Genomic DNA, 12,528 nt, shown 5'->3' with positions numbered 1-12,528 from the left:
GATTTCTTCCACTATGCGATTCATCAAATCCTTAGATCAAAAAATTATTTCCCTCATCCACAATTCAACCAAACTCAATCATCTTCTTCAGATCCATTCTTTTATCCTAAAAACATCTCTTGATCAAAATAACTTCATATTGGCAAAATTTTTGAACCAATCGTTTTCTTGTTTTTCATCAAAAAACTTATTATATACACGTTCAATTTTCGATCAAATTCTTTCACCTGATACTTTCATTTGGAACTCTATGATCCGTGGTTACTTAAATGCTCAAAACCCACAAGAATCCATCTCTCTTTTTTTCCAAATGAGGCTTCAAGAAGGTGTTTTTTTGGATAGTTTTAGTCTTTCTCTTGTTCTTCAAGCTTGTGGACGATCTATAAATGATCAAAATGGTAGAAGGGTACATACCCATGTTTGGAAACTAGGGTTTGTTTTAGATTTGTTTGTACAAACTGCTCTTATTGAGTTTTATGCTAGAATTGGTAGCTTGAATGTTGCACGGAAGATATTTGAGGAAATGCCTAAACCTGATTTAGTTTCTTGTAATGTTATGCTTGCTGAATATGTAAGGGCTGGTGAAATCGATTTTGCACATCAGTTATTTGATAAAATGCCGGAGAAAGACTTGGTTTCATGGAATACATTGATTCATGGGTATTCTACAAACGGGAAATTACGAGAAGCAAGACAGTTATTTGATAGAAGTGATGAACGAGATTTGGTTTCGTGGAGCTCCATAATCTCCGCTTATGCGAAAAACAGACAATCCGACGAGGCACTAAGATTGTTTCATGAAATGCAGTTAGCAAATATTAAGCCTGATAAAGTAACAATGGTTAGTGTATTATCGGCTTGTGGCGATATGGGTGCTTTAAACATGGGGAAGATGATCCATGAATTTATAGAGCGGAATCGAATAGAAGTAGATATAAAACTTGGGACCTCTCTTGTTGATATGTATGCTAAATGTGGGGATATCACAAAGTCTCTTGAAGTTTTCAATAAAATGGATTCTAGAGATGTCTTGACTTGGAGTTCGATGATTATAGGACTTGCCAACCATGGATTTGCAGAGGTAGCACTTGATCATTTCTCAAAGATGATATCAAGCGGATATAAACCAAATGATATTACCTTCATAGGAGTTTTAAGTGCATGTAGTCATGTTGGTTTAGTCGATATGGGTTGGAAGTACTTCAAATCCATGAGTGAAATTCATGGAATTGAACCTAAGGTTGAGCATTATGGATGTATGGTTGATCTTTTAGGCCGAGCGGGACGACTCGAAGAAGCAAAAGAACTCATTAAAAGTATGCCATTTTCACCAGATGCAGTTGTTTGGAGAGCTTTCCTTGGTGGTTGTCGAATTCACAAGAATGTAGAATTGGCAGAAGAAGCTGCTCTGAATCTTTTGAAACTAGAACCTCAAGTAGACGGGAATTACGTTCTCTTGTCGAATGTATATTATGAATCCAAAAACTGGGAGAAGGTGATGAATGTGAGGAAGATGATGAGAAATGGGAGTATTCAGAAAGTTGTTCCTGGGGGTAGTTCAATTGAAGTTGATAATGGAGTTTATGAGTTCATTTCAGGTGATGAGTCAAACCCTAAGTCTTTGGAAATCTATGAAATACTGGCTGAGCTTAGAGATCAAATAAGTTTCAAAAAAGATGAACCATTAATGTGTCCAGAAGTGGAAGATTTGGGTGAACTTATTGACCTTCAATTTTAAATTCAATGGTGGATGGCTCAAGGAAGCACCAAATTTTGTTGTAGCATATTATCACCTTTCACCAACCTATCTAGTATAAGTGGAACTTTTCGAATAATTTAGGTTGTGTTTGTTAATGGGAAACAAAGAAATTTTCCCCAGCACAAATTTTTGGGTGGAAACCAAAAAAAATGTAGCAATTTTTTGTTTACTCCAAACACCACCCGCCCTTAATGTTAGGTGCAAAATCGTCATTTTCGGACTTTCAGATAATGGTTTTTTTGTGATATAAGTGGAGGCAAAAATAACAAAGAGTTCGGGAGTAGGAGTTCTAAACTGGAAAATAAACATTATGAAATCTGGCTCGAGTTAATTCAGATTTTGAGTCTGTATTTAGATAGAGGGACAAAAGCCAAACAATACTCACCATTCCATTTGACAGTTATTGTTAGTTACTTCTTCACTTTGTGACACCCTTCAGAAATGCTGAAGCTTTCAGCTTTTCAATCATTTCAACCATATCTTCCTCACAAAACCCATCTTTATCTTCTCCAATCCTGCAAAACCACTGATGAATCTAAGCAAATACATGCTTCAACAATCAAAACAGGTATATTCAAACATATTTCGATTTCTTCTCGAATTTTAGCTTTATATTCAGAACCAAAAAATGGAAATCTTGAGTATGCTAGATCTGTATTTGATCAAATGGAAGAACCCAATTCATTCTCATGGAACAGCATTATTAAATGTTATATAGAAACCCATCATTCTAATGATGGGATCATTCTGTTTTGTGAATTACTTCGTGAATCGAAATTCGCCCCTGATAATTTCACATTGCCTACTGTTATTAAAGGTTGTGCTAGATTATGTGCACTTCAAGAAGGAAAACAAATCCATGGATTGAATTTGAAATTAGGGTTTCAAATTGATCTATATGTTCAAAGTAGTATGGTTAGTTTATATTCAAAATGCAATGATGTTGTTTCTGCTAGAAAAGTTTTTGATAGAATGGAAGATAAGGATTTAGTTTCTTGGAATTCTTTGATTGATGGGTACGTGAAATGTGGTGAAATTGAACATGCGCAGAAACTATTCGATGAAATGCCTGATAAGGATTCTTTTTCTTGGACTGCTTTGATTGATGGATACTCAAAATGTGGGATGCTTCAGATTGCTCGTAAACTTTTTGATCAGATGCCAAATAGAAGTTTAGTCTCTTGGAATGCAATGATCAATGGGTATATGAAATCAGGGGATTATAGTGCTGCTCATCAATTGTTCGACTCAATGCCCACAAAAAATGCCATAACATGGAATTCGATAATCTCAGGATATGAATGTACCGGGAAGTTTATGAAATCTCTGGAATTCTTTGAGATCATGTTAAAATTGGGCCCGAAACCGAACTATGCAACATTAGTTAGCGTCCTTTCTGCAGTTTCAGGCTTAGCTCTTCTTGACAAAGGAAAATGGATTCATTCCTATATTGATAGCAATGGGTTTAAATTAGACGGTGTCTTGGGAACTTCAGTTATAGAAATGTACTCAAAATGTGGAAGCATAGAGAGTGCTTTGGAAGTTTTCCGAGCAATATCGGAGAGGAAGTTAGGGCATTGGACTGCCATAGTTGTTGGGTTAGGGATGCATGGTATGGCAGATGAAGCTATTGAGTTGTTCAAAGAAATGAGAAGAAATCAACTGAAACCTCATCCTATAACTTTCATTGGGTTGTTGAATGCTTGTAGTCATGCTGGTAAAATTGATGAAGGTTACAAAATTTTCGAACTTATGAGAAACGAATATGGGATAAAACCCACAATCGAGCATTACGGTTGTTTAGTAGATCTTTTTTGTCGAGCTGGATATCTTGAAAAGGCAAAGAATGTTATAGAGAATATGAACGAGAAGCCAAATACGGTTGTTTGGATGAGTTTACTTAGCGGTAGCCGAAACCATGGGAATATAGAGATTGGGGAATATGCAGCTAAGCACATTATTGAGATGGATCCTCAAGCAATTGGGTGCTATGTTCTTCTCTCTAACATATACGCAGTAGCAGGGCGGTGGAACGAGGTTTCTAGAGTGAGAGAGACAATGAAGAAGCTAGGAGTTAGGAAAGACCCAGGTTGCAGTTCGATAGAGTATAATGGTAAATTTCATGACTTCGTCGTGGCAGATAAATCTCATCCTCAACAAGAAGGAATCCAATCCAAGTTGAGGGAGATGGAAGAAAGACTTAAATGCGCAGGATACGTTCCTGACCTAAGCCAAGTTCTGTTATGTGTTGAAGGAAAGAAGGAAAAGGAAGCTGAATTGGCTAACCATAGCGAGAGATTAGCAACTGCTTTTGGTTTGATTAATGTGAAGCAAGGAAAACCTATTCGTATTGTGAAGAACCTTCGTGTCTGTAACGATTGTCACTCTGTTACCAAGTTGTTATCAAAAATTTATGAGCGGGAAATTATTGTGAGAGATAATAGCAGATTTCATCATTTCAGAAATGGGTCTTGTTCGTGTGGCGATTTTTGGTGATTGCTCTGATTTGTTTCTAAACTTCTTGTATTGATCTGAAACAGTTTAATGTAGATCAAATGTTAAGTAAAAAAGAACACTTTGATCAGTGAACCTACAAACATCGAGAGCGAACTCAGAATACAATGTCATTCCATAGAAGTAGGGCCTTCTTCTTCTTCTTCAACTGGAATTTCAGGCATTCCCTGTCTACCTAGCATAATAGCAGTCACCATAAGTTTGCCTGCCTCTGGGAAACTTTTGTGCTGCATTAAGAGCCCATCTACAGTCAATCCTGATTCCTTTGGCTTTGATAACTCTTCGCCTTTTTCAAGTGGCATTACTTCATAAAACCCACTTTCATAAGTTTCTGCCCCTGGCCCATAACATCTGCTTGAAGCTTGGAAGAGTACAGTTTCTTTCAGATTCCGTAACGTTTCTTCTTCAGTCCATCCTTCTGTTATGGATGCTTCATATAGTTTTCCCCAGTTATCCTGATCAGCTGCATTTTTCCAACATTCCTCCAGAAGACTTCTGTTGGATTTCCTGAAAGAAGAACTGGTCCAGGCAAATACGTCGAAAGCTCGTAATGATAGTTCTGGGGTTTGAGCCTGAAGGCAGAGCTCGATCAGTTCTCCAGGAGGGAGAAGCTGATTTCCTATTTCTGGTATCTCGGCATTGTTGGAAAGGAGCATTTTTATTTCTTCCTGAAAGAGAGAAACAAGTCACATTTAAAGGCAAAGAATAATAATTGATGTTGTAGTTTTCTATTTAGAAAAGTAATCTCTAATCTTCTCGGTCCATTTTTTCAATCGAAACGGGAACATGTATAATTTCTAGATGCAGTTAATGGACTGTAACTCATTTTTACTAATAAACCTTTTGGCGTACAAGTATTATAACACACCTGCAACTTCAGAATCCTCAAATCAGCCTCTATACGCTTTACCTTCATCTCAAAATCAGCATCCCTACCTGCTAGAGAGAGAGAGAGCAAACAGTTACATAGATGATATAAACTAATCAAATAATACAAGTGACTAGGTAAGTAATAAACCTGCCATCGCAGCAATTTTAGAGAGATGTAACAAGCGCTTTCGATCAGACAAAGAAGGTTCTGATCTGATACTGTAATCATCTGAAACTTCCTCAGATGCTGAAGCGGAATTATCATCCTGAGAAAGTGCTAACACATGAAGATTTTCAGAAGCTGAAGAAAACTGGTTCAGGAACATCTCATGAAGCCATAGGAGATCCTTATGTTGCTTTAAGAAAATTGATAGCTCCTCCTGGAACTCTTCTCCAAGCCTTAATAGCTTTCCAAACTGGCGGCTCTGATACAATTTTTCAAAGACGAAGTAACTAAACCCTCCCCTGGGACCCATGCTCTCGTGCTGCATAATAAAGTTTTTCAATACAGTAAACAAAGTTAGAAAGCAAATACATCGAATAACCATTGTCGTCAAGAACATTATCATGTTTCAATTTCAGCTAAATGCTATAAAGAAAAGGTTCTAGAAGGCATGAGCATTTCAAACTTCAACTGGTTGACCCAAAGAAACAGAAACATAACTTTTAAGCTACTTGAATTATAATATGTTGCGATAACAGAAAGCAAAAGAAGATAACGTTTATCCAAGAGATCAACAGCTACGCACCATAAGACTTCGCAGAAGCACCGTATCATTGAGGTCGCAGCATAGATTCCACATAGAGAGATAACTTTCATGTCGTCTTGCGATTGAAAGCAAAGGTGATGAAAGATCCCTAAGAATGACTTCCATTGGCTCTTCAAGGCCTTCAGAAGAATCCTGCAAGTTACGATAGTTTAAGAAAAACAGTCATAGAAGAATTTAAGAGATTGAGTAAAACAATATAAACGATAAAAAGAAGAAAAGCAAGGATTTCATTGCTTCTCTAAAGACAAAAGAATCTAAACAACGGCAGACAGGCAGAGTATCTGCAGATAGCCCAGAGATCATCTGCGAACAGTGACTGTCCCTAGATTATGCCCCAATATTTCCCTTCCACCAAAAGCATCCCTTAAATTGAATTACGAGATTCAGATGTTCAATTGATAATCACAACGTCAAATAATTAAGTTCAAAGAGTAAAGTAACCAGTATCGCAGATAATCAAAATAACGTTGATACATCATAACCAAACTATCAGAATTGTATCCGAACAAAATTTTACCTGGTATCTAGCTTCTGCGAAACCTTTGATTAGTTGATACAGACACTCCAAAAGCAGATCTCTCCTTTTCCAATACTCATCTAAGAGTGCTTTGTGTTCTTCTCCACGTTCAATTTTTGCTGTTACAGCACCAGAAAATGTCTCAAGTAGAACATCAGTCAGCCCTTCTAGATGAGAATATAAATCCGACTTTGCTGATAAATCTGCTACTTCGTTCAAAAGTTGAAGCATGAAAGAAGCAATGCTCCACAGACCATTACGGACCACTTGTTGACAATACCATGGTGTTAAGCCCTCAGGAGGTGGATACCAAGTAGGGTTCTCATTCTTGTAATGCATGGCAGACCGAACTAAACTTGTGCATGCATTCGAGAGTTCACAAGCTCGTTGAATCTGAACGCTCAACGGATGCTCTTCACTAATTATATGTTGTAGATGATGAGATAAGCAGTAAAATACTTGTTCAAGATTAGAAACTTTACTATAAAATACTTCAACGTTATCTCTGTCCATGAGAAGTACGGTATTTCGACGGGCTTGCTCACCAACTAATTGAATCAGGTCCCACAGAGAACCAGCCATTTCATTAGGAGGCTTGGAATAAGGAGAGCCCATCCCATCAGGACGTTTCTGGTTGATCATATTTTGCAATTCTCGCAGTTGTATCATCCCTGAAAGCTTTTCACTGTGTTCCATGATAATTTGCAATGTGTATCCTGGGTTGAAAAAAACAAGGCACATGCTTCAAATTGTAGTACAGTATAAGTAATTTCTGAAATTTCAATAGTTTTCATCAACATAAACTAGTTAAAAATTCAGTCTGAAGTTACAGAAAAACTAGTTAATTATAAATTATAGCACAGTATAGATGATAGACTAGAATTCAAATTTTAAATTGAACAACAAACATTTGAAGTTAATTGTTAGGATGGCCACAAAAGTGAAGATGAACATCAACAGATTAGACAAGGTCAAAAATCAATTCTATTGGAACTAAGAGTAAAAAATTGATGGGAATGCTGATCATGAGCATCATACGAGCTTCAGAGAATAGAGATGGTCCAATCCGAACTGTCATTGACAAATAAAAGGACAAGAAATGAGCAATAGATTCTTACTCTGTTTAGAAGAAAGCTCCTCATGGCACTTCGATATAGCAAGAAATTGTAGAAACCTTTTATGCTTCTGCTCTTTATCCAAAAGTTGAGATGATATAACAGCCATCGCCACAAGCTCAGCTCCTCGTGTTGTGGTCCAATGCTTAGCTAGAGTGTCAACAATGGACTTGCTTATTCGAGCAAAAACATTTGTTTCACCGTCTTTCTCAAAAGCCCCAGAATTTCTAAGCTTCTCAAATGAACCATCAACCTTCCCCGACAAAAGAAAATCATGAAATAGACGACCAAGTAAAGCTTCGGATTCTTCATCCTGAACAGTCCGGCGTACATTTCCACTGAATACCATCTTTTCTCCGTCACCAGCATTCCGTGCTTCTGTGCTTGTCCTAGCAGTAATGTTGCTCCCTAGCATCAGGTTTCTTCTCTCTTCTTCAGAAGAATCTTCATTTGAGCTCCCTTTACGTGAGACACTTCTCTCTGGTGGTTCAACCCCACCAATTAGAACAGCCTTCTCAGGTATTACCCATACTCCTGCTTGTTCTGTTAGGACAACCCATGCACCTTCTCCGTTGTCATCTATAGAAGGGAAAACTGAAGCATCCAGAACCTTTCCAGCATCCCAGGGTAAATCAAATTGGTATAGTCGTGTGGAGTTTCTCCAATAATTGGAGACTGTTGCAGTTCCATCACCAGAAAGTATAATTGCTGATCCAGAAGGCTTGCCTCCTACACGGAGTCGCATGGAGAACAAGAAGTCCTCATCTTCTACTCTAGCTTTTGGGATTACCACTTGGACAGGACACTTTTTCTCCAAGACCCTTTCATGTACAAACTCATTATTTTCGAAATAATTATTCATTCCAAGTTTATACTGCATTGAAAGGATTGAGTACTGTGTATAGCTAGAACTGCTCACTCGATCTTTGCAAAATGTAGCAATGAGAATGGTTATCTCTTTACCACACTCATCAACCTGCATATCTAAAGGCCAAATCCGCTTCTGGCCAGCAAGGTCCTTCTTAATCCCCAAGTCACTATCAATGCCGATGATTTCATGTGACCACAGCCTAGAAACATCCTGATCAGGTGAAAAGCTAATATCAAAACACTGTATCTCATGATCGGTCAGCAGAAAGAACTGACGATTAGAATCCGTTGGGTTAAGAAGCTGAAAGCGCCAGATAAGTGACCTTGGATACCCCTTGCAAGTTAGAGGTTGACCATTCTCAATAATTTGACTGGATAAGTTGTTTAAGCTCAAAGAATTTTTTTTCCAAGATATAAGAGACGGGCTGCAGTGGAACTTCCAGAGTTCACCATCGGAACTACATGCTAGGGCAAGAGACATACGCCATGTACCAGGAATCGCAGAAACAATTAACGAGTTAAAAGAAACAGGTGCTCCGGAAGAAGCATTTTCTAGCCTGCTAGATTGTTGTTGTCTGTTGGGAGTAGCTTTTCCATAACCGGGTGAAAAAGATGCATCGGGATCATCAAAGGAAGGGAGACAATAAACTGGTGAAGCCCCACCTTTGGAATAAATGTCTGGCCAGTATATGATAATTCCAGTTTTCTGGTTGAGCATTACTATCCCTGCAGAATCGCACTGCTGTGCCACCTTGCCTGTGTTCCCACGTTTGCTATCCCAGTTGACAATCGAAAGCATCCATGTATTACCACGGTCAGAAATTGATCCCACTTTTTCTGATACAGATGAAGGAAAATCAAGTATGACACATTTTTTTGAAGTGGAAGATGACAAATAACTCCAAACAAAGAGCTGGTTTCCAATTATAATCCAAGACAAGGCTGTCTCTTTGTCCATTCCACCTGATATCCCAGCATCTCCTGCCAAATGAAATATAGGTGATCAACCCTTAAGAAACATTAGTCATGGGAAAGCAAAAAAGTTTAGTCCATATTTCAAACAACTGAATACTTAACTACTTACCAGAAACACTTTTGTGCGGAAAACTGGACTGTGCATCACGTACTACTTCTGGGAATTCTCCAACATATACTGGCTTAGTTAGATCTGGATCAGCCCCTTTTTCTGACTCCTTTACCTGCGGAATTCTGGCACATACCGGAGTATATTAGAAATCAATGAGGTCGAAGAATATCAGAAAATAAAATCAAAATAAAGAAACCCTTCATTTATATGTATAAATAAATATAAGAGAAGTTCTCAAATCTTTAAACTAGATCTAAGATAAATGTGTGCCCGCCCCGAAGCAATGAGAAGTTATTTGCTCAGTTGGGGTTCCCTTCCAAATTACAATCAACAATAACAAACTAAATCTCACACTTCCAAGCAATACAAGCTACAATGGATACGTCAAGACAATTTTAAGAGCCTGATCAATACTATTAGTTGAACTGAATAATACATTCCTAAATCCTACTGTCCTAACACACTCAACCACGCTTCTCGACTTTTATGACATGCCCCCAATTCCTGCTTAGATGAAATTTTAGGCAATTCTCCTCCTAGATTAACTTTACATTTGAACCATTTGTGTAAATATGTTCCAATTTGATAAAGCCAAATTGGTTGGGTGGGTGGTATTAATCCTTGATGGTGAACTTCTAGGTCCTCTTTACGACATGTCGACTTTTACAAAAAAAATTTATGTAAGCTTCAATTCAATAAGGCTATACATGTCAGGAAAAAAGAAATTTGCACAGGTATCTTCCTGTACAATGCAGTTCAAATCCTAAGAACCTCGGACGGGCTCAGAGTAAGCTAGGTTATTCTATTGTTTTTCTGTTTTTCTATTTTTCACCAACATAACAATGAACCCAAAAAAAAAAGACCAGATCTTAAACAACATTCTATAACTTTTCTATTACTTGAATTCAAACACTGAAACTTATAAGGATGCAAAATGGAAGGTAAACCATTAATTCTCCAAATTAAAGAGATCTCAGTAATCCAGCTTCTATCTAAAGAAATCACACAAAAATGCCAGGCGATACTACAAAATCACAAACACTTGGCTAAAAATTCTAAAACATCTTTTGATCTTATTCAAGTTAGTTCAGAACAAGTTATAAGTACATAACAAGCACTTGATGTTATCGAAACCACACTGATCTGAGCTTAAGCATTTGACGAGTAATTATCATTTCAAATAAAGAACTGAAAATTGAAAAGGTTGAGTAATTTTACCTCGCAAGAACAGATAACCTAGAAGCCCATGGCGCAGGAGTTCCTGTTTGTGGTCGATTTGGAATTGAAGTATCATGAGGAGAGGACGAGTTTTTTCGATTCTCAGTAACCGGAGTAACAGGTGAATCGGAAATTGCGTGCCCTAGATTTCGAGGTTTCTGAGAACTGAAATTGTGTTTCCTATTCGCAGGGGAAAACATGACTGAGAAGTGGAAATGATAGATTAGGGTTTTAGGGTTTTGGTAATATCATGGAAGGAGGAGTAACACTGGAATGAGAAAATGGGGAAGTAAAACTTTTGGCGCGCTATGTGTATTTGATGTATGGAAGCGTTTGAGCTTGTCAATGATGCGGGAAATGAGAGTTCGAGCCTTTTAGGCACTTGACCAACGTAGTGTAGTTATACATTAAACTCTATTGCTTAAGTTTTCCATTTTTTTTTTTTTGCTTTATGATTGGGAAATGGGAAGATCGTCCTATTTTGACACTTTACTGTCTCACAATTTAAAAGGGCCAGCGCTTTGGGGAAAGCAAAATAGTTTCCGGGGTGTGAAGACTTAGTCAAAAATTAGTCAATTTTGGTTGACAATTTTATTTAGGGGAAAGCAAAATAGCTTCTCCACCTCAGCTCCCTCTCTCTCCACCTCACTTCTCTTTCTCCACCTCATCTTCTCTCTCCCCACCACTCTCTCTCTTCTCCGACAGGTCGCCGGCCGGAAAATTTTCCGGCCGGCGACCATTACAAAAAAAAAAAAAAATCACTCCCTTTCCCTCCTCTCTCTCTCTCAAAATTTTTTTTTTTTTTTTTTTTCTTCTCTCTCTCTAGATTGTTCTAGAGAGAGAGAAGATCTGGTTGAAGGTCCCGAAACGGACCTTCAACAGATCTCTCTCTCTCTAGATTTGTTCTAGAGAGAGAGAAGGAAGAAAAAAAAAAAAAAAAAAAAAAAAAAAAGAAGAGAGAGAGAGAGAGAGAGAGGAGGGAAAAAGAGTGAATTTTTTTTTTTTTTAATGGTCGCCGGCCGGAAAATTTTCCGGCCGGCGACCTTGTTGGAGAAGAGAGAGAGTGAGGTGAGGTGGAGTGTTTCTTTTTTATTTCCCCTTAAAATTTATTTCCCCGGAAAATTTCTAAAATTCTACATATTCCCTTTAAAATTTCACACCCCGGAAACTATTTAGCTTTCCCCAAAGCACTGGCCTTTAAAAGTTACCGTTGCGGTGGCTACCCCCTTATAATAGGCACTGCATTTTGTTTAGTTAAAATCTTAGATGTGCAAAAGCGAGCATTTGATAGAGCTAATAGAGAGATAGATCCAAATGAGCTCTACCACCTAATCCTACTCTGACCAGAGAGATTGTAGGGAGGTCGGTATGAGTCTTTCATGCACCTGAAACTATGTCATAGCCATGAAGGCGAGTAGATAGGTGGATCCGAGTAAACTCGAACCCTAAGCCCTACTCTGACTAGAGAGACAGAAGAAGGAGGTCTGCTGAAATAAGCTTGACACTTTGAGCTCTGCTTAGCCTGAATGGTGGTCGCACAAAAGACCAAATAGAGTCGAAAATATACATTCCTAATTGGAGCCACTAATGATAACCGTGCCACATACCTATCATCAAGTCAGTGTCTTACCATTGCAAAATTTCAGTTGTCGATCTTTCACCATCATCCGAACTAGGGGCGGCCCTGACTTTTCGGTGGCCCGAAGCGAGGTCTGAAAATGTGGCCTTTTCTACCAAATTGTAAAACGTCTAAATGTATTTACATGAAAACGATAAGTACCACAAAATATTTTCATCATATTTATATA

General features: G+C 38.1%; 1 protein-coding gene and 2 pseudogenes across 4 annotated transcripts; 2 read left to right on the top strand and 1 right to left on the bottom strand.

The window, feature by feature from the left end:
* Positions 1-13: 13 nt before the first annotated feature.
* On the top strand, positions 14-5,138 carry LOC147552359 (pentatricopeptide repeat-containing protein At4g18840 pseudogene; annotated as a pseudogene). The gene has a single exon (XR_015238855.1). The product of XR_015238855.1 is annotated as a pentatricopeptide repeat-containing protein At4g18840 pseudogene (transcript).
* Positions 2,201-5,138, top strand: LOC147552358 (pentatricopeptide repeat-containing protein At5g66520 pseudogene; annotated as a pseudogene). The gene has a single exon (XR_015238854.1). The product of XR_015238854.1 is annotated as a pentatricopeptide repeat-containing protein At5g66520 pseudogene (transcript).
* LOC147552357 (Nucleoporin, Nup133/Nup155-like protein) lies at positions 4,265-11,239 on the bottom strand. Of its 2 annotated transcripts, none has more exons than XM_086672421.1 (8): positions 10,721-11,239; positions 9,500-9,624; positions 7,549-9,396; positions 6,431-7,146; positions 5,893-6,045; positions 5,292-5,628; positions 5,142-5,209; positions 4,265-4,941 (listed from the first exon to the last, which is right to left on the bottom strand). In XM_086672421.1, exons 1-8 carry the CDS (start codon positions 10,918-10,920, stop codon positions 4,384-4,386), a joined length of 4,005 nt encoding a protein of 1,334 aa, XP_086528547.1. In that variant the 5' UTR covers positions 10,921-11,239; the 3' UTR covers positions 4,265-4,383. The 2 variants fall into 2 exon arrangements, with proteins under 2 accessions (XP_086528547.1, XP_086528546.1); XM_086672420.1 differs by having other exon boundaries at positions 5,142-5,212; positions 10,721-11,198.
* Between the last annotated feature and the right edge of the window lie 1,289 nt (positions 11,240-12,528).

The sequence above is a fragment of the Eschscholzia californica genome, unplaced genomic scaffold (assembly GCF_041429995.1).
Source record: "Eschscholzia californica isolate CP2 unplaced genomic scaffold, dmEscCali1.0.p SCAF_3, whole genome shotgun sequence".
In the NCBI taxonomy this organism is placed as follows: Eukaryota; Viridiplantae; Streptophyta; class Magnoliopsida; order Ranunculales; family Papaveraceae; genus Eschscholzia; species Eschscholzia californica.
The sequence above is the reverse complement of the archived record's forward strand: the minus strand, read 5'-3'. Positions and strand labels throughout refer to the sequence as shown.